This window comes from Diplotaxodon limnothrissa, linkage group LG7, assembly GCF_057381915.1.
Source record: "Diplotaxodon limnothrissa isolate DT_005_m linkage group LG7, D_limnothrissa_male_GT1.1, whole genome shotgun sequence".
Taxonomy (NCBI): Eukaryota; Metazoa; Chordata; class Actinopteri; order Cichliformes; family Cichlidae; genus Diplotaxodon; species Diplotaxodon limnothrissa.
This window is the reverse complement of record NC_140602.1, coordinates 1,611,656-1,639,277: the sequence shown is the minus strand read 5'-3', so window position 1 is coordinate 1,639,277 and position 27,622 is coordinate 1,611,656. Positions and strand designations below refer to the sequence as shown.

Here is a 27,622-nt window from a genome sequence, read left to right as displayed (position 1 = left end):
ATTTTACTGCCATCTGTAAACAAAGGCAGAAAATCTGTGGAGAAAGTATTTCGCATATAAGGGGAACATAATCAATATCTTGATAGCACTTTATCAGGACAGGAAGGTCTTTCTGCTTCCCTTTTTTCTGACATTAATCCTGATACATACAGAAGTCTTTCTGCTGGACAATGAGGCGACAGCAGGGGGCGGCTGCAACCAGCTGTACGCCACCGGAACTTTGAATTCAATTTTATGTGCTAGTGAAGAAATGTGAAAGAAATATGATAGAAGTCACCATAAGCAGCAACGACACCTCCGGTATGTATGTCGTTTGTGTTTCAAAGTAAAAGCACTGTATCGCTCGAAAGAAAAAAAAATGTGACGGTCAAAGGTTTCCTGCATGGACAATAAAGTAGCAAAATATAAAATAAAATATGGCGTTGGTTATTGTTCCCATTTTAATTTTTCTCTTCCTTATCTCTAGTTTTATTTTCAATTTAAACGTTCAATTAATGTGAAACGCGGGAGGGGTATTATTGTGAAAATCCAAATCGGAAACTGCTCTGTTAATCAGAGACGATTGACTCCAAAAAAAAAAAAAAAAAAAAAAACCCAGAAAAAAACGCTCGACCAAGAGACTCCAGCCGACCCGGAACTTTTAGGTCAACTTATCACAGTTAAAACTTTCTGCAGAGACGCTGGTACAGATTTTGTCAGCGGTCGGATGTTTTTGTAGGGGAACACACCTCCGCGGACCGACTCGGTTCCTCCTGAAGAGTAAAAAAGGAGCTGCAAATGTTTCTCGGTCCGACTGCGGCGGTTCCTGCAGGATAGTAGCTCTTGACTCGTCTTCTCATACCAGGTAGGAGGCATTCAGGGAAAAAGAAAGCTGTGCTCACATTTCTTTCACGACTGTTGTGTTGACTGTTTCCAACACGCTGTGGCTGCGCTCATATCAGATTAGCTGCACTTTTAACTTGTTGCACTGAGTGGTTTACTTTAACTAAAACATTGTTTAGCTGCTAACTTGATGCATGACTTTACTTAACTGACATGTGCTATATGTAAAGCACAATTGTCTTATTCATAATTATTATAAGAAAAACTCCGAATATAAGTGTTTCTGTGTTTTATTTTTATTTTAGAAAGGCAGCTTCCAGTTTTCTCTACCATATAAATCCCTTTTCTTGGAAACCTGTAGCATTTGAGATTTACCGAGTGTATGTGCGACTCTGTCATGTCAGGAATTTCAGGCAGCTGAGCTCTTCCCTCCCTACATACACACTTCCACAGTGGGTAGGGGGGGGTCTGCCAGTCCAGGGGGTCTCAGACAGACAGACAGACACACACACACACACACACACACACACACACACACACACACACACACACACACAGGATCTGCAGGCTAACAAAAGCTCTGAGCCTGCTTGTGGTTTTAAGCCTAACTAAGCAAACTGCTCACTGAATATAGACGGTGACAGCTGAATGTGGTGGGACTCTAATCTGTCTGACATCATCTCCTTTAAATGCATTTATGCTTTTAATGGTGCGCAGCTCAAACTCCACCTGTTTCAGCTGCACAGTGAGCGAGTGCACAGAGATGTACTCTTTGAGTTCTCGTCTATTGTAGCAGCTAGAACTTCCCATATTATAACGACCTGTTTGTTGTTGCATTTCTAACAACTTCCGTTCAGAAAAGCAGAAAATTGTATCTGATTGAACCCAGCAAGGCTGATTTTTCTTCTCCTTCTTCTTTGATTTACACATAATTGGGTTTGAGTAACTGCTGGCCTGTAAAATGAACCATGTCTTGTCTTTGGCTGTCAGATGGAAGCAGCTATGATCCATATGTATTACACTGCTGAGGCTTCGGCTTTTTTGTGTCTTTGAAAGATTGGCTAATCTCTTATTTGACCAGTTGTTCAGGTTATTAAAGGATTTTTGTTAACTGGGATCATTACATTTAGAGTACTAAAGTTAAACCTCAACTTCTCTTCTGTTTTAAGCCAGACAGTGGGTGTGGTTTCAGCTTCCACTTGGTTAATTCTGGGGGGCATCACGAACAGGCACAGACAGGTACAGACTGAGGCAAGCACGCACTGGTGGTTAACCTCTGGAGCCTCACATGAAAGCTTCCCTCTTTTCCTGAGTTCCTGAGTAAATGAAGCAGCTTACACAGTTTTGCTGATCAGCAGCTTTTTAACTTTCGATACAAGCAAGTTGGGTTTAGTTAAAAATGCAAAAAACATCTTTTAGTTCATCTTTCCTTGTCTGGGGACGTTAGTTCCCCTAAAGAAATGGTAACTTCTATTAATGAGAGGTTTTAATTTATTCAAATTTGTATTTCTGCCGTCGTGTTCCTGACCACTAATGCATTAAGTGTAAAGCTGTATAAAATCAATTCAGACACTTTAAAAATACTTTGTAGGAAATGCTTAAAGGATTAGCTTAAGTTGATTCTTCTTGGACGACAGGAATGCAGGCTGATCTCCGCCCTGGTCAGGCCACGGTGAGCTCTAGTCTGCTCAGATTATATCAATGTTCAAGCTTCTGATCTAGACGAACTGTACTGTGGTGTTCTATTCCTGTCGCCGGGCCACATTTGTCTACAACCTCATTTCCTTCTTTCTGATAGATCGTATAGTTTGCTTATAGATGCGACAGCAGCATCGCAAAGCTGTGAGCTCTGAATGCTCTGGTCTACAGATTATCCTTGTACAGTGCCACAGTGTCAGATGAGTAGTACTGGGTTGAAGCCCCTTGTGCCTTCAGAACTGCCTGCAAAGATTCATCAAGGAGCTGGAAACACTCCTGAGGTTTTGGTCCAGCTGCAGATCCATGATGCGAGTGTCGCCTTCGACTACATCTCCACGACGCTGTGCTTGGACTGAGATCTGGTGACTGTGAGGGCTCTTTGGGTGCCCTGAACTCGCATGTTCAAGAAAGCAGCTTGCAATGATTTGACACATGACACAATGTCCTGCTGCAAGCGATCATCACAGGACCTGTACGCTGTGGTCATAAAGAGCTGGACGTGGTCTGCTACAGTACTTGCTGCGGCGTTTAGACGATGCTACCGAAAATATCGCCCACATTGAGACTCATCAGACCGTGCAGCATTTTTCCAATCTGCTGTTGTCGAGCTTTGGTGAGCCTGTGCGAGCCGCAGCCTCAGTTTCCTGTTCTTACCTGACAGGAGCGCCACGTCATCTGCTTCAAGGTCCGACGTGTTGTGCGTTCACAAACTCTCTTCTGCTTACCTTGATTGTGACGTGGTTGTTTGAGTTACTGTTGCCTTTCTGTCAGCTGGAAGCATTGGCCATTATCCCTGAGCTCTGGCATCAGCCATGCATTTCCTCCCAGAGAACTTCTGCTCTTTGTCTCTTTGTTTATGCCAAGTGGAGACGCTTGAGCAGAAATCAGCTAAAAACTGGCTGATTTGAGAGGAAGTGACCCAATTATATTTGATGACGTAAATGATGCCAAGCAGGTAGCGTGTTTACTGTGAGTGCCATCCTCTCTGTATTTATCATCACAACATCGTTATCCTGCTATTATTGTAAATCACGACGCTAGTCAGTGTTGACCTGATGATTGTGCTTACTAGGAAAAAGGGAACTTCTTCAGGGGTTGAAAGACTCTTTGTGCCAAGTTTCACTTTTACAGCGCTTTCTTTGACTGATGTACTCGTCATTTTTTTATTGAAATGTTGGATTTTACACCCAGACCTGAAATTAAGTTCAGTTTCCACTTGCAGGCTGATTAGGAAACTGGTGTAGTCAAAGCTGTACTATATGACGCAACTCGTGTACTTGTTTGGTTAGTTCTTTGAGCCAAAGCAGTAACCACAGCAAGTAGCCTACATGGGCTCAGTTTCACATTCTTCATTAAGCAGCTTGGACAGCTCAAAAACCGCAGGTACTCTCAGTTATTGTTAATAAAAACCGTAGCGTGACAGGTTGGCCTTTGAATTCGGTCACTCAGAAGCTGAGTAGGCCTCAGTTTCTATAAATCTCTATTAAGATTAATACTTTATTTTCAAAGGGAAGTTGACCTTTGGCACCACACCAGATCCAACATACCCAAACAGGTTTGGCCCTTCAGACTTCTCCTTCCATCTAGTCCATGTCAATTACCCCCAAACAAAGATGGATGTTTGAGAGGTGACATCCAGGTATCGGCTGCATTCTTATCGTCACTTAAAACAGCCCTTTTTTCTCAGACGGCGCCTCAGGGAGGCGAGGAGGCCTCGAAGCATGCGGTTGTTGTGACAGCAGTGGGAGTGTTGCTTTGTTAAAAACTGCGAGCTTTCTTTTTGAGGCTGGAAGTGACAGAATGCAAAAAGCATCCAAGAGATCGAGCACAGGCTGGGCTGTTAATCACACCGAGCCAGTGAGCGCACAGAAGACTCAACATCAGACTGTATGTCTTGTCCATGTGTCGACAGACTGAGGAGGAGGACGAGGAAGGGTTTGAAGCGCAACAGCAGCTTCTTCTTTATCCTCTGGGAAAAGTCTATCGGAGCCGAGGAGGAAGTGAGAAGAACGATGGAAGGACTGGAGGTGCCTGTACGGGCAGGAGGTCACCTGTTTCAGCTTTACTCAGCACTCCATAAATAAACCGTGAAAGAGGAACCGCCGTGTTCTGCAGCTTCACGTGTAAAACGGTTGTTGGATCAACGCGAGGCAGCCATCAGATTTACAGACTGTCAGCTCTCGTTTTCTTATTCCACCTTTCTGTTGTCGAAATGACGGAGACTCGTTTTTTGTGCAAACTCGAGTCCATTTTGGTCACATGGTTTTTATATATGTTCTTAAATGGGACTCAATGTATTTCATATAAATCCCACAGGTGCCCAATAACTCTGTTTTCCCGTTAGCAGCTGAATAGCGGTGTAACCAAGAGGTGCCATCATGCCGCAGCAGAAGGACATAGTGAAGATAGCCATCCAGATGCCCGGGGCCTACCCCCAGCTCATACAACTGGACCAGGTAATGCACACATTTATACAACGTGCACACTTTTAACTGATAACGTCCGTCGCGCTCTGGTTGGTTAAAATAACGCAGTCTGTCACACTGAGTGTCTGATGTGCTTCTCTGATGTCACGTTTGATCTACCTCTAAACCACAAGAGGACTTTGTTTCCCTCTGCGGAGCATCTTACCCAATTTACTTGTCTTGGTAGAGTTGAAAGCCGTTTTCACACGTGCACCGCAGCCGTGAACAATGCCCTGCGATCGTGCAAACGTCTGATGCAGCAGGACTGAACTAAGCTTTCTTTAATGCGTGTGATCTGACTGTTTCTGTGTGAGACAGGTTCAACGAGCTCGTCACTGTAACCAGTCGGCTCGTAGTGACGTCGTCGCTCTCTCGATGCTACGGGACAACTTAGAAGAGTGTCCTGATCTTATGTTTCTGGCATTTTGGGAGTTTTTGTGTGAGAAAAGATGAGATGGTGCAGGAATGATGGCGCATGAGGACCTGGCAGAGCTGTGACCCTCAGCTCACATTTTACACCTCTGAGTTTGTTGCACCGTCAGCATCGTGGTGAATATAAACCTGCTCGGTGGAATCAAACAGGGGAACCTGAACCACTTTGTTCTGCAGCCGTTATGAACACATTTCATCAGAGAGTTGGTCAAAATGCGAAGGCTCTGATTGGACTCCAGGTTGTGACATATTTCAGTCAGGCTGCATCAGGTAATTTGGTCGATTAATTCTGCCCAGGTTGGTTTTAGTCCAGTAGTGCTGAGACTTTCTGGCACGTTCATAGCAGCACTCACGCTAATGAGTCAACGCCAGACCACAGAGACGTGCATTCATCTGAACTATGTTGGGCATTTTCTTGCTGGGGGGGAATAAAAAGGTGTCACCATATTGGCCCGTGCGTCTGTGAAGGCTCCGCCCACTCCTGCTTGTATCAGTTCAGAGGGAGAGAGAGAGGGGGAGAGAGAGAGAGAGGGGGAGAGAGCGCTTTGGCAAAAGGTTTTAAAAGGGGAGTTAATTATGACTCTAGAAACTGAAAGACACTAATAATACTGGCACTTTTAGGTGTGTGTGTGCGTGTGCGCGCGTGTGTGTGTGTGTGTGTGCGCGTGTGTGTGTGTGTGTGTGTGTGTGTGTGTGTGCGCGTGTGTGTGTGTGTGCGTGTGTGTGTGTGCGTGTGTGTGTGTGCGTGTGTGTGTGTGTCGATGGTGATGATCCCCACTTCCTTACCGCTGTGGTTTGAAACAGCTGCTATAACATGACATGTTTAAACTAGCTGTCAGAATAACACTTCAGCTCCCGACTGTAAACGTGATGTAAGACTAACAGTTAAACTCAAATGTTCCCACTTCCTGCTGCATCCTACATAAACTTCATGAAGCACATGTTGATATAATGTCACAGAAGTCACGCCGCTTTCATGCGTTTCTCAGTGATGCTGTGGAAAGAGCTGCAGCTCACTTTCTCCACTTTCTCCCTGCGTCTGCCTTCACTTCAAATTTGCACAGTGAACATGCACCGATGTGAGTTTTCAGCTTCCTTTCAGTCGCTCTTGTTGGCGACTCACATGACCGGACTCTGCGGTCTGTCTCTTGCTTGCTCGTGCCTCGGGAGTGACTCTTTCACGTGAACGTGTTGTTATTAATACACTTGTTACTCGTTCTGGGGTTTGTGTTGATATGAGCCATAAAGTGTGAAAGCTTTGTGACTAAAGTAAAAAGTGTTTCATAGCAGTGATGGCTTTCTGTGATTGTGGGGAAGTTTTCCATATGTTTCCCAGAAACTTGGGGGAAGTTGTTTCCTTGCGCAAGACAGTTAAGTCTAGAGTGTACAGCAGGGCCGGCTGTGAGGTCTCTGAGTTGCACACTAGCGTAGGCTTAACCAGGTTCCCAGCCAGCGCCTTTCACCCACTATTTGAACAGCTGATAATCTCATCGGGATTATTCTTAGAGGAACCGTCACAATAAGTTATTCAGGAGTGTTACTTTGGGCCTTTCTTGACACAAAATAGTTTCGTTTTAAATCGCGACCAATTCTACCTCGCCAGGAAAACTTCCCATTGGCCCGAGCGTTTCCAGCAGACGCATCTGATTCGTTGACCCTCTTTGCTGCCACTAATGACAGACTGTCCACCGGGTCAACCACAGAACCTGAAGACATTTTGACAGGGTAACCACAGGGCTGACCACTAATAGCAGGATAGCTGAGAGGCAGACATGGAAGTAGTCTGGCTTTTATTTCCGTACAGAGAGGACTCTGGGCACCGAGGGCAACATTGTTCACAGAGTGTCGGCGAGCTTTCCTCTGCCCAGCAAACAAGGTTTCCAGCCAGCGGGAATAGTTGTGGAACCGCGATCCCATAACAGCATGTCATTACTGAAGCATGAATTCGGCTCCCCGACAGAGAAACATAGTAGTTGTGCAGCAGGTGTGTGTCTTTTATGCTGCGTCTGCATGCATGTGTGACTAAGTGCTGTTTTGTTGTGTCTCTGCAGAAAAAACCTCTGTCTGCTGTGATAAAGGAGGTGTGCGACGGGTAAGTCTGCGATGGAGGTTGTTTTGCTTGACATCATCGTGCTTCATTGGTCACACTGAAGTGTGTGTGTGTGTGTGTGTGTGTGTGTGTGTGTGTGTGTGTGTGTAGATGGAATCTCCCCGGGTCCGAGAACTACGCCCTGCAGTATGCTGACGGAGTGCAGATGTACATCACCGAATCGGTCAGTCGGCAACAGTCAACACAAAAACGTCTGTCGTTGGCTCAGGTTTCTGCAAAAACGTCAAGTACCAGACCCGAGTCAGCCTTCCAGATGTTTCCATGGTTACGAGATAAGCATCTATCTCTGCCACTAGATCAGTGAATCACTGCTTTGTCAGCACTTCGCCTGCGTTTACGAGCGTCTCCCTGGAGCTCAGTCATCAAAGACGAGCGTGAAACAGGAAAAACAGAAGCTAAAGCGAGAAGCAGCTTCACTCAGATTCCTCTCGAAAGGTTGCTGCTGAAGCTTTCCTGCTCTCTGAGATAAGACTATCATCCCATCAGGAAAAATGCAGACGAGGCTTCTGCAGCTCCTTTACAGTTAGCGTAGGGATGGTAAGCTTCAGGCTTTTGCAGTGATCACGTAGTTAAACACACATGTTTCAGTTTAAGGTTGGCTTCTTGAGGAGTCTGTGGAACAGAGGCGGTCTAATAATGGTGCTGATTATTTCCTGCTTTTAGTGGCAGACTTCAGAAATGTGCATGTTAATATTATCAGCAGTCAGGTGGTCGGTGGGTTGGAGCCCAGGCAGGGCCCGTTGGTTTTCTCTGAGCTGTTTCTCCGACCACCAAAAACCGCTAACGTGCTGGGTTCATCCTGTCTGCACAGGCCAGGGGCAGCCTCACAAAACACAGACTCGATTGCAAAGATTTTACTTTGTGCTTAATAAATGTTAAGAAGAAGAACAGCAGAAGCTCTTGGCTGCAGCAAAGCTGCACGGCTCATTTGTAAGTGGCACGACGAACAGGGACTGAGACGCTTTATTGGAGATGAGGTGTAAATTTGGGCTGAAATATTTTGTCACATCTGTGATCACGTGCATTCAGTCTTAATGTTCTGCTCTAGACTTAAAAGCCAAACAGGGTCACGGTGCAAACAGCAGCCCGAGCCCCAGACGGCCCGCTAACCCCGTTTTAACGTTGGTCTGTTTGGCCTTTGGTAAATAAACAGTACATATGCAGGATGAGTCATTCTTTGATAATGTGAGGAATGAGCTTCTCGTTGACGTCTTGAGCCTCTGTGCCTGGATGTGCAGTCCTCTGATAGACACAGATTATGTTTGGTGTTCTTCTTAAACCTTTTCTCCGTGTCTGCCTGCTTGTTTGTGTGTCGTAGAATCGTCTGGACATTAAGAACGGCTGCATCCTGCGTCTGACCAAGGCACCGGTGAGTCTGCAGCCTGTTTCACCTTCTTCTCCCTCTAACACAGCGAGAGGCTACGTTCTGCTACGTGCTGACCAACTAGAGCTCCAGAAGTCTAAACTGTCGCATCAGAGCTCGATGGATGACTTTTCTGAGCCGGTGTGTTTCTCTGTGTGTGTTTCATTGGCGTGGATGAACTCAGGGCCGCTGCGCGGAGGATTTGTTCAAGGGTATCCAGAGCTCAGACGCAGGCGTGCGCTGCGATTCACTGAAGGAACTGGCGAGCGTTTCAACAGACGTGACCTTTGCTCAGGAGTTCATCAGCCGAGACGGACACCTCTTATTGGTCAAGATTGTAGAAGACTCTAATGAGTTAGTATCCTCGTCACATATCACCGACTGATTCATTGAAGCTCTTTTCTGTGATGGTAGCAGCAACACGATTGGCTGAGCTCTCAGCGATGCAACGCTTTACTGTTACTGACTTTAAAGCACCAACGGCATCACTGATCGTGTCCGTGTGAATGTCTCATGCTTGCCTCTTTTTACTGTGTCATTCAGGAGTAATGTGATCATGACGCACACGCTGACGGGGTTCATGGAGCTGATGGATCATGGGATCGTTTCATGGGAGAACCTCTCTTCTGTCTTCATCAAAAAGGTCCCCGCTGCTCTCCGCACGCCTCTCGCACGTTTTCCGAGTTTGATTTTCTGAAGCTCACGTTTCTCCCTCAGATCGCCGGCTTTGTGAACGCCAAGTCGACGGACGCCTCGATACAGCAGGTGTGCTTGGACATCCTGGAGAGCATGGTGCTCAGCAGCCACAGCCTTTTCCTGCAGGTCAAACAGGAAATCACCATGGAGAGGCTCATTGCTCACCTGCAGGTGTAAGTAGTTTATCACGCAACAAGTCACACTCGCTTGGTGTCTGTTGCATCTTAAAGTTCAAAATCATTAATCAGCATCATTTGCTTTCGCTTAATCTGGCACAAAGATATAGTGTCACGTGAAACGCGTTCGAGTAATGCAACGAGGTCACAGCATTGTTTCTGTAACAGGAAGTTTTAAATATGTAAACTGTCCAGTTTTTACTGCACGAGTGCAGCGATACGAGAACTGAAATCTGTCAAAGGAGCATGCACGCATTTCCATGTGGCTGCAAAGCTGTAAAAATAATGTTTTTGTGTGTCTCTAACCTTTTTCAGGACAAATCAGCAGATACAAACCAAAGCCATGGCCTTACTCATGGCCCTGCTGCAAACAGCCGGAGACTCGGACCGAAAGGTGCCTCTGCTACTTTCAAACCTTTCATGCACTTCCTCTTTTCCACACTAGTAAAACTTCAAAGCTTGCAGATGATCAGGTGTTTTAGTTTGGCTCGCAGTTCGTCCTCGGTGTCTGCCTCCAGGCAGCACCGTGCACACTGTTCATCAGCAGTAACCTTAAAAGTTTGGCTTTTCTATCGCAGGATGTCAGATTCAGGTGCTTCTTCACTGATACTCATACATGTGTCCTAGTGACAGCTTTTAAGGATCAAAAACATTTAAACTTGATGCTTTGTGTGAATATGTGACCTTGTGAATCTGTGGGCTGAAAGTATGTGTTAGTGTAGCTGATGTAGGCGTCCCTCAGGTAAAAGGTGGCTGTAGTTCTGGGCCACAGCAGAACGGAGCTGCACTTGTTCCTGGAATAATTTCATTCTCTTTGTTTTTGTCTCATAATCTGAGGAGACTGTAGCTGCACATGTGCCTCGGGGTGAAGGACAGTTGCTGTTCATGCGTGTCAGAATCCCACAGGCACCGTCTGCAGACAGTCGAGTCTTTCTGCGCCTCTGCTCCTCTCTCCATGTGCACAAACGGTTCCTTCATTCGGCTCTTTTCTCTCAGGCTCTCTTTGTTACTTCCTCACTTTTACATCAGGTCAACAAACCCACCCTTCTTATCAGCAAAATAGTTGCGAACAAAAACGCGGTTGAGTCAGAGATGCACGTACCAGCAAGCAGCGATTTCGTCACAGAGGTCAAAGTCCCTCAGGCTGATCCTCCTGCCTTACGCTGCCTGTCGACACTGTATCGCCACCCGGTGGTAGAAGCAGGTCTCTGCAGTCCAGTGACACACGCGCTCTTCTTGTTTTACAGGATATGTTTGATTTCCTGACTAAGAAGAATGTCCGCCAGTACATATATAAGGTGAATCATCTTCACGTGTACGATCACGTTTCACAAATTCTTTTAATAATGATGAAATATAAAATGTATTCATGTCAAATGTGTGTCTCTGGCAGAATATAATCCACAGTTCTGGTTCAGTCCAAGACGAGATGGCCCACTACCTCTATGTCCTACAGTCGGTTACCTTGAATCTCCAGGAGCCCCGCATGAGGACACCTCTGGACTGTTGCAGCCAGGTGAGCCGCAACACAGCGGGTCAGGTTTCAGGGAGCTCGGAAAGAAACGCGTCCGGACTTTAAGTTTCCTTGAAGACGTTTCATCCGAGAAGCTTCTTCAGGTGTAAGAGTAAGGCCCACTTCCAGACGCCTTTCTTTCCGAGCTCCTTAGACTACGATGACCTTCACAGACATGTTAAAGCCACGCCCGGTCGGCTGCACATTTATGTTTTTACATTTATAATCCTGAAATCTTATGAATAAAATACCGTTTCTAATGTTCTGTCGCGCTCAGAAACGTAAAGATTCTAACAGCCCACTGTGTGTCTGCCTGCTTTCACCTCAGGAACAAAGAGACATCCTTCACGGTCTGAGGCAGGCAGCGTTCGAGACAGAAAGCGAGAACAGTCTGAGTCACGAACGACGGCGTTCGCTCTGTGCTAAAGAGTTCAGGAAGCTGGGCTTTTCTGTAAGCGTGAGATCATACACGGTAACTGTTTGTCTGCCAGCTTTTCTCTCGTTTATATGTGACACTTTGTCTTCCTTCCTTTCAGAATAATAGCAACCCCGGTCAGGACTTGTCACGAACGCCTCCTGGTCTCTTAGCTTTGGACACCATGTATTACTTTGCCACACGTTATCCCGACGCCTACAGCAGGGTGAGCATGACTTATCTGCAGTTTAGTTAGACATAGAAAACCTCTGCTGGTGCATGTTAAATGAAAAAATGATCGAGTACAAGCGGCTTGTTTGTTACATGAGCTCAAAAATCAGGTGACTGCATAATAAACGCTCAGCTTAGTTTCCGTTCTGTCTCTGTCGTCAGTTTGTCTTGGAGAACAGCAGTCGAGAGGACAAACACGAGTGTCCCTTTGCCAGGAGCAGCATCCAGCTCACGCTCATCCTGTGTGAAATCCTTCGGATCGGAGAGCCACGTCAGTCTGATCTCTTACGCGCTGCGATCTCTGCTCGCTCTTGTTCGAGCTCTAATTTATTTTGTCTGTTCACAGCCTCGGAGACGGGGTCCGGCTACCACCCCATCTTCTTCAGTCAGGACCGGCTGATGGAGGAGCTTTTCTGCGTCTGCATTCAGCTGCTCAACAAGACCTGGAAAGAGATGAGAGCCACACAGGAAGACTTTGACAAGGTACAGCAGCAGAGGCGCTCGCTTTGCTAGAAGGAACTCAGTCCTTGTACACCGGGCAGTTCTCACATAGACGGGAGAGTTTGCTCTGGTCGTTGGCTGTGGCAGTGTGTGAACCGGTGACGTGGGGTACGTCAGATCCAAACCGTCCACGACCACATGTGGGATCTTTGCTAAATGCAGTGACAGTCAGTCTCACTTTCCCACGGAGTACTTGGAGTCATTTGCGGTACACCCAACCACAAAAACGCTTCCATAAATCAGAAAACAATGAGTGGAATCGAGCCGGTGACCAAACTGAAGTGAACGGTGGCTTTTTGTAAATTCTTCTATGCGACATTCGTCGTTTTACACAATAGCACCATGAGTTGGAACGAAAACACAGCTCTTCATGTTATATACGTTAGATGCATGTGTGTGGTCGGGAACAAAACACTTTATTATATTCATAGCACACAGTCATACATGCATACGAGTGATGTGTTTAGCAATCGTGCACTCGTGGATGCATCGGAGGAAACTGTGGTTCAGTGTCCAACCCAAGGATGCTTCATCGTGCAGACCGGAGGAGTCAGAGAGGGAACCGCTGGCTCAGGAAGTTCAAGGGTAGTACAAGGTGTCATCAGAAAGTTCAAGAATCAAAGAACGTTACCTTATTTAAATATAGTCAGGCAGACAGAGGTCAGTAGTCCCAAAGTAGTCCCCCCCACCGCGGGTATTTGTGCAAGCTATGCTGGATCTCTTCTGGTGAGCTTTTGTTCAGGAAGTAGAACAAATGTGGTGAATAGACTGCTCCACAGTTAATCCCATTTCTGCCGAACAATACAAATCAGTTACACTCTGAATAAACGGGAGTTGAAATCAGAGTTCAAAATTTCAATCCAATTTTATTTATACAGCAACAGTCTCCTCAAGGCGCTTTGCATCGTAGACCCCCGACCTTTTTTGTGCCACGGACGGTTTAATGTCAGACAATATTTTCACAGACCGACAAACCCAACAATCATATGAGCCCCTATGAGCAGCACTTTGGCGACAGTGGGAAGGAAAAACTCCCTTTTAACAGGAAGAAACCTCCAGCAGAACCAGGCTCAGGGAGGGGCGGGGCCATCTGCTGTGATTGGTTGGGGTGAGAGAAGGAAGACAGGATAAAGACATGCTGTGGAAAAATGCTAATTCAGAGGGCGGGGAAGCCAACACTTCTTCATCTTGCCCCTCAGTTGATGTTTCTTATTCGAACCGCTGCAGAAAATTGTGGACAAAGCTAGAGATGACCCGCCAAATTAAAATTGAGGCCAGTGTGCAGTAAAATGTAATTTAAGGTCCGTGGAGAAGCCGCAGAGTGCAGGTGCTCAGAACTGGACTTCCAGGGAATGATCTGAGAATAGCTGCACTTTAATCCCTGTGGTCATGTGGGTGACCTTGCATGGGTTGAATGGGAGACCTTGAATCCATTAAGGCCCACTGGTGGACTGTTTTGATCACACCTCACAGGGTGTTTCCACTCAGTTATCTTAATGAACTGTGACACAAGTAAATAAAAATGCTGATATAGTAAAAATGAAGCACAGAGAGACTGAAATTTAAAAGCAGAATGCTTTAAATTCAATTTTAAATGTACATTTGTCTAAGTTTGTATTTTGGTGGGTTGGATTGGTTCTCCTTCCCCGACCCGCCCCCACACGCACAGTTAGCTTTGTGGTTTAAGCCGAGCTGGCGGCAGAGCGCTGTCATCTGGGAGAAATACTGAGAACTCAACAATCCTTCATCCACACAGTGCTCATAGAACTCTGTGACCTTTTGACCTCTCCGGTGCACGCCAGTGTCCTGTGTGCCAGACCAGCAGACTGGCCTTTTGTTTCTGCTCGTGTCCAACCTCCCAGGGTGCTTTGAGGCAAGGACAAAGCAGCATTAGGTGGACAAAGAGAACCGCGGCGAACGGCAGAAACGGAGGGAGAAGGAAACGAGGAAAACAAAGCGCCCAGGGCATCGGCAGTAATGACACGACAACAGAGGGGAACGTAAAACCTCTGGAAACGATGTGAGAGGGAGAGAAGGAAAAGGTTCGACAGGGAGCAGCAAAGAAGAAGGAAAGCTTATTTAGGTTTTAGTTGCATGTGCGCCTCCAACATTAAGAAATCTCCTCAGTCCAGCTGTGTTATGATCTGAACAGCCGTCCTCCGCTAACACACATACGCACACTTAGCGTCCGTGAACACGCTGCCAAACAGAGAGACAGCTGCCGTCGCTCCTATTGGCCCGCTGAGCTAAACGACAGAGGGGCCGGACCCGGCTGGGCGTGTGCATGTGAGCACCGGGGTGTCTGTTTACCAAACACTCAAAGGCCTCTGCTGTCATAGGTGATCTCACTTTGACTCCGCGTCATCCCCGTCACGTTTCTGCGACTGACCGAGGGTGAAAATTGAAGCCAGGGTTTTAAAATAATTGTCTGTTGAGGAGGAAGAATGGAGGTAAGATAGTAGTTTTTAACTAACTGGTAACACAGAGGCCAATATGAAGTATTCTAGTACAGAAGTGATTCATACATCAAAGGCTAAAAGGTTTTTTGTTTGTTTTCAATGTGTGACACTAGAAGCTGTTAATAAATCGTTACAATGTGTTGATTAGATTTATTGTCGTTACACGTGTATAAACACACGGCAATGAAATGCAGTTTGCATCAATCAGAAGAGCAATAGGAGCAGATTGCATACAGATAAGGGCAGAATAGAAGGTGGGAACAGTTACCACTCATCTGTACGTAAACAGATGTACAGTGGTGGGAGCGCAGACCGTGTCATGTGATTGCTGCTGGACGATGAGTTTATTTTGGCTCTGAGGACGTGAGCGGGGAGCCGCGCTGTGAAACCGTAGACGCTCGTTTCGTGTTCTGTACGACGGTCTGGATTTCACAGATTGTGTTTCCACTGCTGCGGGACAAAAACGACTTCGCTGTCGTCTGCAGTCACAAACACTTTGGTCACGCTTCACATTCTTGGAGGACATTTGTGAGACCGAGCGATTACTCTGAGCTTTGAGAATGAGTCGAGGCTTATCGACACTTTAGACGCTGATTGTTTGCAGTCAATCAAATTGGGCGTGAACAGGAATGATCTAGGTCAGCTGCGTACATGTGTGGGTGAGGGGGTGTGACCGCAGCAGCGCAGAGTTGGCTCGGTCTTTTAACACTATTGATTTTTATATCGATTTTCCACTTTTACGACTGAGGGAACCATAGATTTAACACGTATGTCACTGCCCTGAGCGCTGAGGGTCACCTCCCGTCTCTGTGTGAGCGTCACTTTAACGAGTAGAAACACAGACTGAAGCACGGAGCTTCAGAAAACGCTGGGCAATTCAGTCTGACCACCATCTCAATAAAAACAAAGAATAAAGTAAAAATTGAACTAAAGAAACACTTTACAGGTAACGATAGAAACCAGTCAGTCTGTCATCGAGCAGCACGAACCGTTTCCCACACAAAGACGACGACCTTACCAGTGTATGTATCAAGACAGCTGCTGGGTGGAGACCGCCCTCACTAACTCCTGATGCATGAACTTTTATTCTGTAAGCAGAAACCGAGAGCTCGAGGGGGTTTGCTCCTAACCTCAACCCCCTGAACCCCACACGACCGACAGGTGAGCTGTGGACAATAAGAGACGGGACAAGAACAAACTATTATTCTTCACGTTTAACATTCAGCAGCTTAATAGAAGAACGTGAAAGAATTTGAGGAGCAGTTTTTGTCTCGAGGGTGCGCGAGACTCGAGCTCGAGAATACTGCTAACGCTGTCCCTGTTACTCACATCCTGCTCATCAAAGCAGCGCATACAGAACGTGTTGCAATAACAGAATGATAAAAATTCTATCAAATATTCTTAGAAACACTGAAAACTTTCAGCTTCTGCAAAAATAAATTCTTTGTTGTCCTCGTTTAACCGCAGTTTCTCGTGTTTATATCAGATTTAAGCTGCGAGTCGAGCGTTCCCAAATATTTACACAACTTGGAGTCTCACTGTGTGTGATTCTGGCCTTCGGTTTACCGCCATCTTTCCTGTAACCAGTGATTAACTCCTTAGTCTTAGTCACATTAAGGTCAAGGACGTTATGATGGCACCGTTTGACAAATGCAAGCAAGGCCATCGTGTGAGCGCGTGCGTGGAGAGGATATCGCACTGATGACTGAGCGGCTCTGAGTCTTCTTTTGCCCACATGAAGGAATAATGTTCAACCATTGTGCACAAACGTGTTAAATAGGCAGGCTGACATGCCCTGGTTATGTCAAAGCCAAGCCGTGAAACACCAATCCCTATCACACCAACAGCATGTCTGTGCTCCCATATCTGTCCTCAGGTGATGCAGGTGGTGAGGGAGCAGATCACCAGGACTCTGTCGAGTAAGCCGACCTCCTTGGAGCTCTTCAAGAACAAAGTTAACGCTCTGAACTACAGCGAGATCCTCAAACTGCGGCAGACGGAACGACTGCACCAGGAAGAGACTCTGGCTCCGCCTGTGCTGTGAGCATCAGCAGGTTTACGTGCTGCGTACCGGTCTGTGTTAAAGGAGTTGCCATGTGCACCAACTGTCCTATAGTCTGTATAAACAGATGTTTGTCTATCTGTAGGCAGGAGCCAGGTCTACTGGTTATGGATGAGTGTGTTGTACAGTCACGTTCGAGTGGGCACACATGGTAAATCCATCTGTACTGCAGGCGAGCCGAGGCCCACCGCGGTGTGATAAACGGATAGGTTGTTTAAAAGCTGCCAGCATTCATCGGATCAGATGAGCGCCCACTGCTTCCCAGATTGACTTCTTGCCTTTTACAGTTGAACTCATTTACTTTCTGCATGTCAGAGAAATGTCGAGGTCTGCAGTTCCCGCCGTGTAGCATCCCTGGCCGAATGATGGTCTCTTATACTGATGCTTCAGAGGTTTTATTGGAAATGTTTTTATTGAAACATTCAGTGAAGACACCGTAAGAGCTAGGAGCAAAACAAAGCCAGCAATATTAATACCATAACATTAAAGGAAACACATTTCCCCTGCTCACATATAGCATATACATCAAATTTACATCATTCAATTCATTATATCACCTCACTAACTTACAGCTACACATAAAGGTCAAGGTTAACAACACAAACTCTATTAAACGACATGTTGGTTGCACGTAACTTATTCCGTTAAAGGAAACATTAACAAACCTTGTTCCACTGTCAGCCAGGTACTAATTGGCAAAGGAAACGTACATATTTTTCACTTTAAGGCACACTATTTACCATATCCTAAAAGAAACCTTACTAACAAGCCCTTTAACGGTTTTGCGCCAGTTTCCTGTTTCAAAATAAAAGCCTGGATTTCAAAATAAAACCGAAGTACCTTTCAAACAAACGTAAAAATATTTACCAAATTTAAAGGTCATTTACACGCCGTCTGTAATGATTCAGTCATGCAAAGATTAGATTTGTAACAGAACAGAAGCTTGAAATAAACGAGCTCAGGTTCAGTGTGTTTGTGATCCACACACAGTTCGGCTGAGCGTCCCGTGTGTTGACCCCACATTCTGGAAACGATTCAATAAAAACGGAGTTTGTGGTTTGTTAAACTGTCCGATCAGCTGTTCTGCTGACGACTCCAAATAGTTTCCACCCGTATGGAGCAACCAGCAGGTCACACTGGTGTTTGTCACTAAACACTCAGTGTGACAGTTCTGCTGCTTGATTTTTGATTAGATTTGAATAAATGTCATCTGGGCAATAGTGACGGTTTATGTCTTAGAACAACGAGAAAACTGCTTGTGACGTTTTCAGAATAATTTTATAGCTCTTTGCTGCTTTTCTTTCCAGTGAACTCAAAGAGCGGCTGAAGCCGGAGCTGCTCGAGTTGATCCGGCAGCAGAGACTCAACAGGCTGTGTCAGGGCACGATGTTCAGGAAGATCAGCAGCCGACGCAGACAGGGTGAGAGCGCTCACAGGCTCGCGTGCAGCGAACGGCAGACTGGGCGTGTCAGGCTAACCCGCGTCTTTGTCTCTTCAGATAAACTGTGGTACTGTCGCTTGTCGCCCAATCACAAAATGCTTCACTACGGCGATGTGGAGGAAGACACGGAAAATCCACCAATAGAAACACTGCAGGAGAAGAGTGAGTTCAGTTTTTCTACACCAAATGGCTCGAGCCATATTCATGCTTAGGTTTATCCATTAAAATTAAATTGTGAGAAACTGTCATGTGTGGAATTCCAGTTTATTATGCTCATTGATTAATCTTAATAATCATCAAGCATCAGTGCCCAACAAACCCTGATACAAAGTGCAGAACAGTGCAGGTGTGTTGAGCCGCTGATCAATTCAGTTTTATTTACACAGCAACAGTCGCCTCGAGGCGCTTTATATTGTAAGGTAGACCCCACAGTAATGCATACAGAGGAAAACCCAACAGTCTTTTTTGGTGACAGTGGGAAGGAAAAACTTCCTTTTAACAGGAAGACTCCTCAGGGAGGGGCGGGGCCACCTGCAGCTACCGCTTGGCACTGACGACTCTTTGTTATTCAAAACAGAAGAAGGAACTAATATGACTCCCACAGATGGTTTTTATTGTCTGAAGTATATTAACCATATGTGTGTTTTGACGCTTCCTCTTCAGTTCCAGTCGCAGATATCAAAGGCTTGCTGACGGGTAAAGACTGTCCTCACATGAAGGAGAACAAAGGCAAACAGAATAAGGTCAGCTGTTTCACCTTCTCAGTACCATGGTGATCACCTCCTGCTGTAGGTGGTGTGGACAGTCAAGGGAGAAATATGGAGAGAAACTAAACATGGCTTGAGGAAATAAGATGCAGGTCCATCGATGGGCACAGAAGGACCTCCCTCACTCAGGGTATCTGGGTTCACGCTGAGGCGTTCCCAGGCCAGGTGAGAGATGTGGTCTCTCCAGCGTGAAGTCCTCACCCAAGCACACTGGGATGTCTCTGATGCTCTCGAGCTTCTTTCTGTTTAACAATGATTCTTGTTACTGGTGATGATTGATAATAAGTGTGGACGGGGGAATGTCTCACTGAGCTTTCTCTGTAGGAGGTCCTTGATCTGGCATTCAGCATCACGTACGACGTAGAGGAGTACAGCCTGAACTTCATCGCCCCGTCCAGAACCGACGTGAGTCTAAACGCTGCTCCGTTACCTCCTTCAGTTTCTTTGTGATATACGGTGAAGAAACTAAATCTAACCAGCTTCCACTACGTCTTCAGTTCTGCCTGTGGACGGACGGACTGAGCGTGCTCCTCGGCCGGGAGATGAGCAGCGAATCGATGCGGAGTGAGCTGGAGATCCTCCTGTCTATGGAGATCAAGCTCCGCCTCCTAGATCTGGAGAACGTTCCCATACCCGACAACGCTCCGGTCGTTCCCAAACCTCCGAGCAACTTCAACTTCTGCTACGACTTCAGCCAGACGGAACAATGAGCGCGTGACTGTGTAAATATGTGTGAAACGAGACGTTGGTGTGGGCGGAGCTGCGCGTGCACGCGCTTGTCATCTTAATCGCAGATTTATAACTTTGACGCTTGAGTTTTCTTATTTTAAACATCCAAGTGAAACAAGTGAAGCAGGAACAAGGTTGAGACGCCGTCAGTGTTTGTGTGACGCACGTCTGCTCCTCCCTGCACTCAAACCTTCACACAGGTACCGAGCAAAATGTAATTCAATCCTTTTTAATATAACCACTCAAGTAATGGTACTTTACACTTGTTTTACAATCATTTTATATTTTTGAATTCTCTAAATGTGTGTGAGGAATACTGCGTTTTTTAAAGAGGGCATTAACTACAACACGGTACGTCGTTTATTCTCCAGCACATCAGACATACAGCAGGTGTTCAGTGTTACGCAGCTTCATGCACCTGCAGGCACTCGTCTTCATGTGGATCTCAGCAGCTCTGGAGCAGAGATGCATTAAATGATTTTGAATCGTTGTTGCAAACAGGCACACGTCCCTCTGTCACAATCACACGGTACCACATGCGTTGGATGACTTTTGGCTTTTTGGATCAAATTTCATTGTAACTTTAAAACTGATGCTTTTTGTCCACGGCTGGTTTTGTAATGTGAGCACTCAGTGGCGCCACCTGGAGGAGCTACTGGGGAACTGACTGATTTCGTTTCAGCACAGCTGCTCCACACTGACACACTGACCTCTGGGATAATGTCCACGTTGAATCATGTGCTTTGATTTAATTCACATGAATAAAAACATTTGATTTATACAGCAAAAAGCCAAACTTTGGTTTATTTATAAAAGACACCTTTGCACACTTTGGTCCATGATGAGTACTCCCTCTGTCTCAGTGCTACAACAGCGTCCACAGTGGGCTGGAGTGGAAATGAAACTCGCTAGTTTTGGCATGATGCTCCCTTTCCAAGAACATCTGACACTCTATCATTTTTGAAAAGCAATTAGTGATTAAAACCCTGATTTACTTTGTTTTAATCTAAAAGATGAAGTTGGGGAAACGTTTTCACTCCACAGCTTTAGCAGCATCAAAGTGTCCCATCCTACATCCTGCTTTTAACAACGACTGCCAGCATTAAAACAATAAAGGAAATGGAGCGTCGCTGGCATCGGTCTACAACAATCTACGTCTGTGACAGCAGTAATTCATTTAAAAGCACCTCAAAGAATTTAAATATAAAATTTTCCGAACAGTAAATACATGAAATGCTGACTACTTTCTTCCTCCTGTGGTGCTCGTGTGTTGCCGTCTTCGCCTTCCTTTGAAATCTTTAAAAATAACCTTTGGTCCAAACTGGTGATTCCTACTCCACACAGGAGCAGATATTTACTCGAGAGATGACATAATTAGGTCCTGCTGTAAACTTTAAAGTATTTTTCCTCTCTCGCACAAAATATTGACATGTGCCAAAAGCTCAGCTGAGAGCAGACTATAGTCAGCAGGTTTTCTTCTTTTTCAAGTCCCAGCAGCCTCTCGGGATGTTCACTCAGCCTGTCAGAGGCTTAGGCTAAGATCAGCCCCACCTATGAACTTGTAGTGGAGATTCTCCAGGAAGGGCAGCTGTGTCTGGAGGAAGTCCACTGCTGCTACGGAGATGTTGTTGCACCTGGAGATGTCGAGCGTCCTCAGACGTTTGCAGTGCTGCACCAGGAGGAGCAGGGATCTGCGGGGTTTAGAGTGCAAACAGCGTAAGAATTTGATGGCTTTCCGATGAGCTGCAGCTACTTGCGAGGCGTGTGTGCTAATCACCTATCGGTGATGTTATTACAGCAGGAGAGGTAGAGATGTTGCAGTCTGGGGAGGTAGGGCGCAGCATGCGCCACGCCGCGGTCGCTGATACCTGGGCAGTGGCTGAGCACGAGACTAGTGAGACTGCGGCAGTGACGCGCCGTCGACACTAAGCTGTCGTCTGTGATCTCCGGCAGCATGGAGAGAGACAGATGGTGGAGATCTGGGAAACGCATCACCTGAGAGAGGAGAACAGAGCTTTTCAAATATTTTGCATTCCAGACTGGAACCTTCTGCTGCCCGTCCTCCTCCTACCTGAGTGATGCTGCTGTCCGTCAGTTTGGAGCAGGCAGAGAGGTCCAGTTCCTGCAGCCTGCTGAGAGCTAAAAGAGAAGCTCCAGCCTGCTGTCTGAGCTGCTCCAGGTCATTCGGAGTCACTAGCTTGGGTCGCTCCTCGAAAGGCAAGCGAGGAGGCTTGAAGAAGCCCATGTTGCCAAAAGTCCGGGTGAACCTGGGCCCCTTGTCTCCCTGTTAGAGCGAATTATTATAACAACCACACGTGCTTAGAGCAAAACAGACACAAAGCTGTGATTCTCACCGTCTCCTCGTCAGGCTCACATTTGGCTCTTTGCACCATTCCCAGCAGACCCCAGTCTGTCACTTCTTTACACCAGCCGAGCCGCAGCACCACCAGCTTCTGCAGGTAGGTGGCGACTGCGCACACGGACAGGTCAGTCACATTACTGCAGGAAGTCAGGTCAAGCTCGCAGAGAGTGTCCCCGAGCAGCTGGGCGAGAAAGAAAACTGCAGGATCCTAAAAGAAAGGCAGGAAGCTAAGATTTTTCCGTCTGGTTTAAACCGAACGAAGCGACGCAGACAATGACCGACCCTGATGTAGGTGCAGCTCCTGAGGTTGAGCCTCTCTAGCTGTCGTCTGGCAGCATCGGATCCCTTCAAGCCTTTCACCATCTCTGTTCCATTGATGTGCAGACACTCTGACAGGTCCAGAGAGCGCAGGGAGGGCAACAACAGCAGGTCCGACAGGCCTGTTGGTAACACGATGTTAATCACATGGAGGCAGTGCGATGAGCTGCGAGCGTGAAACTAATAACCGAGCATCATAAACTTGCAGTTCTATTCAAATAGAAAAATGCTGATTATTTCGTTTGTTTTCCCCTTAAAGCTGCTTTTAGTTTATTCCATCATCGTGATTACGGTCACTCCAAAGATAATATCAAATATAAAAATGATCACACTGGGTGACAATTTCAGTTAAATGGAAAACAGTGGAAAAATGTCAGTCCTAGTTTTACTGGATCTCAGTGCAGCATTTGATACAGTTGACCACAACATATTACTCAAACGACTGGAGAACTGGGCAGGTCTTTCAGGAACTGTACTAAACTGGTTCAAAACATACGTAGAAAACAGGAAATACTTTGTATCAATAGGTAACTTCACATCTGAGCAGACAAGTATCACATGTGGAGTTCCCCAAGGTTCCATCTTGGGACCCCTTCTGTTTAACATCTACATGCTCCCACTGGCACAGATTATAAAGAACAACAAAATAAACTATCACAGCTATGCAGATGACACACAAATATATATCACAATGTCACCAGGAGACCGAGGCCCTGTACAGGCTCTTGGTAAATGCATCGAGGAAATCAATGACTGGTTGTGCCACAATTTTCTCCAGCTAAACAAAAACAAAACTGAGGTAATAGTCTTTGGCGCCAAAGAAAAACGATTACAGGTCACCAGAGAACTTCAATCTATACATCTAAAAACCACAAACCAGGCGAGAAATTTGGGTGTAGTGATGGATGCAGACCTAAACTTAGAAAAACACATTAAGACAATAACAAAGTCAGCTTACTATCACCTCAAGAATATATCAAGGATAAAAGATCTGATGTCTCAACAGGACCTGGAAAAACTAGTCCATGCATTCATCTTTAGTAGGCTTGATTACTGTAACAGCATCTTTACAGGTCTACCTAAAAAATCAGTCAGACAACTACAGCTCATTCAGAACTCTGCTGCTCGAGTCCTCACTAAGACCAAAAAAGTGGACCACATCAGTCCAGCTCTGAGGTCCTTACACTGGCTGCCTGTCCGTCAGAGGATAGACTTTAAAGTTCTGATGCTGGTCTATAAAGCTCTGAATGGTTTAGGACCAAAATACATCAGTGACCTCCTGACCCAGTATGAACCTTCCAGATCCCTCAGGTCATCTGGATCCGGTCTTTTATCAGTTCCCAGAGTCAGAACCAGACACGGAGAAGCTGCATTCAGCTTTTATGCTCCTTATATCTGGAACAAACTCCCAGAAAGCCTCAGATCAGCTGAAACACTCAGTTTATTTAAATCCAGGTTGAAGACTCACCTGTTCTCAGCTGCATTTGAATAAAGCACCAAATCCACACTTTTAAGCTTAAATTTCAAAACTTACATTTAACTACTGATTTTATCTACTGTTCTGATTTTATCTGTTTTGATTTTATATACTGTTGTTTGTTTGTTTGTTTGTTAATTAGTTAGTTTATTTGCTTGTTTTATTCAATTTTAAATCATGCTTTTTATTTGTTCTTGTTTCTAATGTCTCTGTAAAGCACTTTGAATCACCTTGTTGTTGAATTGTGCTATACAAATAAACTTGCCTTGCCTTGCCTTAAATACACAAGAATGTGCACGGGGGGAACCTTTTTCTGTGATCCTCCAGTCCTGCGACAATGAGAGGTGTGTCAGTGACCTCAGACCTCGCGCTATGGCCTCCACAGACCTGCTGGTCAGCTCCGTGCAGCCGCTGATGTCCAGTTTGAGGAGGCTTGGCTGGTGCGTCACCAGAACTTCCACCGAGTAGTTGGTCAGCTCCTTACAGCCGTGCAGGATCAGCTCCTCTAAAAACAAACCCTGAACCTGCAACACAGAATTACAGCTCTCAGTGGAAGTATTCTTAGTGATGCTGAAACTTGTGCTGTGCCAGCATCCCGACCTGTGCAACAGTGCGCAGCGACTCAGGGGTGATGGATGTCCTGCTGAGGTCCAGAGCTACGAGGGTGGATTTCTGCTCCATCAACAACCTCCTCAAGTTCCTAAGCGACAGCAGAGCTGAAGAGTCCTCGACGGCCCCCACCGGGCACCCTCGATACGGGTCAAACTCAAAAGCAATATGGCAGCCAGCCAGCGAGAGCCGACGGAGACGCGGCGTGCATCCGGTCAGCCGGTTGAAGGTGAGGTCAGACAGGTAACGGAGGTCAGACAGGTCCAGCTCTTCCAGACCACACAGTGCTGACCGCACCTGGAAGCAGATTATGATTGCTCACATTTTTATGACACCATAAAAAAATAAAGATTTTTTTTAAATTTCTTGTTTGAATTGTTCAGATTGTTTATTGCCCGTCTCCACCCACCTGCTGTCTGTGCTCCTCCCTGGAGAGGAATGCTCCAGACATGAAGAGGCTGTCCAGACCTCTGAGGTCCAACCTGCGGAGGGAGGAAAGCCGAGGGAGCAGGGCCAGCAGGGAAGCCTCTGTTATGCTGCTTCCAGGCAGGGCCAGGCTCTCCAGTTTAGGGCCCAGGCAAAGGCCCACCTGAGGAGGAAGCAACACAAAACAGGAAGGTTAGCAAAGGTGTGTGTGTGTTTAGTGGGAAACTCGGTGCTTACACGTTCACACACACAGACGCACATGATTGTGATAAGCATGAATTATTAAGTAATGACCACAGCTGCTCTGAACTTTGGCGTTCATTTATGGCCTGTCACGTGTTTATCCTTGTGACAGGAAATTAAAATAATAAGGCTGTGATTGAGATATATATAAAAATGTTAAAACAATGCTAGTGTTTTTCTAAGATGACTAGAGTCCAGACAAATCCACTGTAAAAAAAGTTTCCATTGCCCGGAGGTGTGTGAATTATGTGAGCCTACCAGGAAGCGTATGACTGCTTGTTTGTGGGTTTGTCATCACATGACGTCAGGAATATAGTTTCACAGAAGGAGCAATGGATGCTGAGACATTTTTAGGTACTAAACACAACAAAAAACCACCTGTACCCCTAATATGTGTCAGACAGGAGCTGTTTAATTCGTCAGAGTACTGCACCTCCAGCAGCAGCGATCTGGAGATGCTGAAGCCATCGAGCTGGCTGATTATCAGGCTGCAGCGTGGCTTTCGGCCCAGACCCCTGATGAGCTCCAGGGACGAGGCCGAAGCCGGGAAGCGGAAGGTGATGTTCCTCTGCAATTTGAAAAAAACACAGTTAAAATGTGCAGCCACCTTTCAATTCATCGTCTCTGTTGTGGTCTGGGGAGAGTGACCTGGAAGCGGGGGTCCTGGCTGGCACTGTACCAGCTACGGCAGACCAGCGAGGCTTCCTTCCTGTCTGAAGCGTGGAGAAAACTCAGGATGTAAACTACGACCTGCAGATTGAGACAGAAATGCTGGATTAGATTAAACATCCGCGAAGAGCTCGATCCGAACCAGCTCCAGCGAGAGCACACTCGACAGGTACAGCAGGTCATGCGCAGTAGCTGACTGCCATTAGAACACTGTTACTGTAGCTCACGAGCACTGCGTTTGTATTGCACTCACCTCCACGGGCAGCGCAGGAGTGTCCACTGCGTCCTCCCCATCGCTGTCTCCCATCGTCCAGACCATCTGTGACTCAGCTAGCCAAACAGTAGCTATCGTGAACTAAGTTTAGCCTTTAAGCTAATGCGTCCACAGCACAGAGAAACGGTGTCGCCCGTGAACTAATAATTACAGCTTTCCTTTCATTACAAGCTGCGTTACCTGCTGTCGTTCCCCTGAAAGCTCCTTTACGTTAGGCTCTGTGCACGCTCAGTCCCTTCAGGTGCGATCAGCTGACCGCAGAGGAGGCGCTGATGACGTCAGGGGGCGGGGCGCTGTGTTTTTTCCAGCACGCTTGGTACCGACGAGCTTTGATCTGATTTGTTTTTGACGCTTTGACCTAAATGTGTGGAAAGTGTTCTGTTTACCCCACACAGACGATGGTGCGGCCCAGAAGAAGCGGTTAGCTGTTAGAGCCGAATCAGAAAGGCTTTTGTTGCCAAATGGTGAGCAGGTTTACAACAGCATTGCTTCGGTACTTAGTGCAAAACATAAGTAAGATACACTTAAATAAACAAAAATAAAACTTAAAAGTGCAAAGCGGATCGATATATACATGAATGCAGGTGATGATCTGTGCAAAAATGGAACAGATATGACTGTGGGTCAATAACACGCCGTAAAAATACTAAACATCCGCAGTGAAAGTTAACGTTTGGAAAATCTTGCAAAAACATTTAAAATGACTTCATGCAGAAAAATGTCCCCTGTATGAGAGAAGACCGCAACTTTACTGTGGGGATTGGCTGTTAAGAATTAATTAACCCACGTATTGACCTGCAGAAAATAAAATAAAAACAAAGATATTAACTAGATTTATCATTCAAGCCCCTTTCCCCCCAACAAATACTACAAACCTCCAGTTTAATATCAGTAAAGTTAAAATATGTTGGAACAAACACCAGCAAGTAAAAATGTCAAATTTGTTCTTGATTTGAACCAAGAACCAGATCCTGGTCTGTGGTTAGTGTTTCAACCACCAGAACTAACTGGTTTCACGTCCTGTTGTTTCCTGTTTAGTTTCGGTCTTTTTTTCTTTTTACCTTTATGACAAGTCAAAGACAAGAACAGATGCTAAAATATGACGAAAACTCATTTATTTCAATAAAATTTACTCGAAAAAACAGGCCTTTGTCGATGATTCCTTTCTATGGTCTGGCAGTACGGATCGCTGGCTTGTGGCTACAGTTAGCACATCTATACAAAAGTACTGCTGTGCGATTATATTAAGCATTTACAGCACAAGTGAAGCATTTTGCATTTCTACAGTTATTGCAGTCTTGTGACAACACAACCAGCACAGTGACTTAAAATTAAACTGTGAGAGCTAAATAAATACAAAAACA

General features: G+C 46.0%; 2 protein-coding genes across 4 annotated transcripts; one reads left to right on the top strand and one right to left on the bottom strand.

Annotated features, from left to right (window-relative positions):
* The first annotated feature begins 605 nt into the window (after nucleotides 1-605).
* elmo3 (engulfment and cell motility 3) lies at nucleotides 606-21,115 on the top strand. Of its 3 annotated transcripts, none has more exons than XM_085358980.1 (21): nucleotides 606-844; nucleotides 4,868-4,976; nucleotides 7,469-7,509; nucleotides 7,618-7,690; nucleotides 8,846-8,896; nucleotides 9,075-9,244; nucleotides 9,434-9,533; nucleotides 9,608-9,759; nucleotides 10,078-10,156; nucleotides 11,010-11,060; nucleotides 11,156-11,278; nucleotides 11,604-11,726; nucleotides 11,812-11,916; nucleotides 12,084-12,192; nucleotides 12,268-12,404; nucleotides 16,758-16,921; nucleotides 18,251-18,363; nucleotides 18,442-18,546; nucleotides 19,048-19,127; nucleotides 19,476-19,556; nucleotides 19,649-21,115. In XM_085358980.1, the coding sequence occupies exons 2-21, from the start codon at nucleotides 4,899-4,901 to the stop codon at nucleotides 19,859-19,861; spliced, it is 2,148 nt and encodes a 715-aa protein (XP_085215106.1). In that variant the 5' UTR covers nucleotides 606-844; nucleotides 4,868-4,898; the 3' UTR covers nucleotides 19,862-21,115. The 3 variants fall into 3 exon arrangements, with proteins under 3 accessions (XP_085215106.1, XP_085215105.1, XP_085215104.1); XM_085358979.1 differs by having other exon boundaries at nucleotides 4,865-4,976; XM_085358978.1 differs by lacking the exon at nucleotides 606-844 and having other exon boundaries at nucleotides 2,460-4,976.
* On the bottom strand, nucleotides 21,069-26,482 carry fbxl9 (F-box and leucine rich repeat protein 9). Its single transcript, XM_085358981.1, has 11 exons — nucleotides 26,238-26,482; nucleotides 25,964-26,065; nucleotides 25,749-25,883; nucleotides 25,056-25,235; nucleotides 24,638-24,943; nucleotides 24,345-24,561; nucleotides 22,525-22,682; nucleotides 22,235-22,450; nucleotides 21,952-22,164; nucleotides 21,658-21,875; nucleotides 21,069-21,571 (listed from the first exon to the last, which is right to left on the bottom strand). Exons 1-11 carry the CDS (start codon nucleotides 26,301-26,303, stop codon nucleotides 21,403-21,405), a joined length of 1,980 nt encoding a protein of 659 aa, XP_085215107.1. The 5' UTR covers nucleotides 26,304-26,482; the 3' UTR covers nucleotides 21,069-21,402.
* Between the last annotated feature and the right edge of the window lie 1,140 nt (nucleotides 26,483-27,622).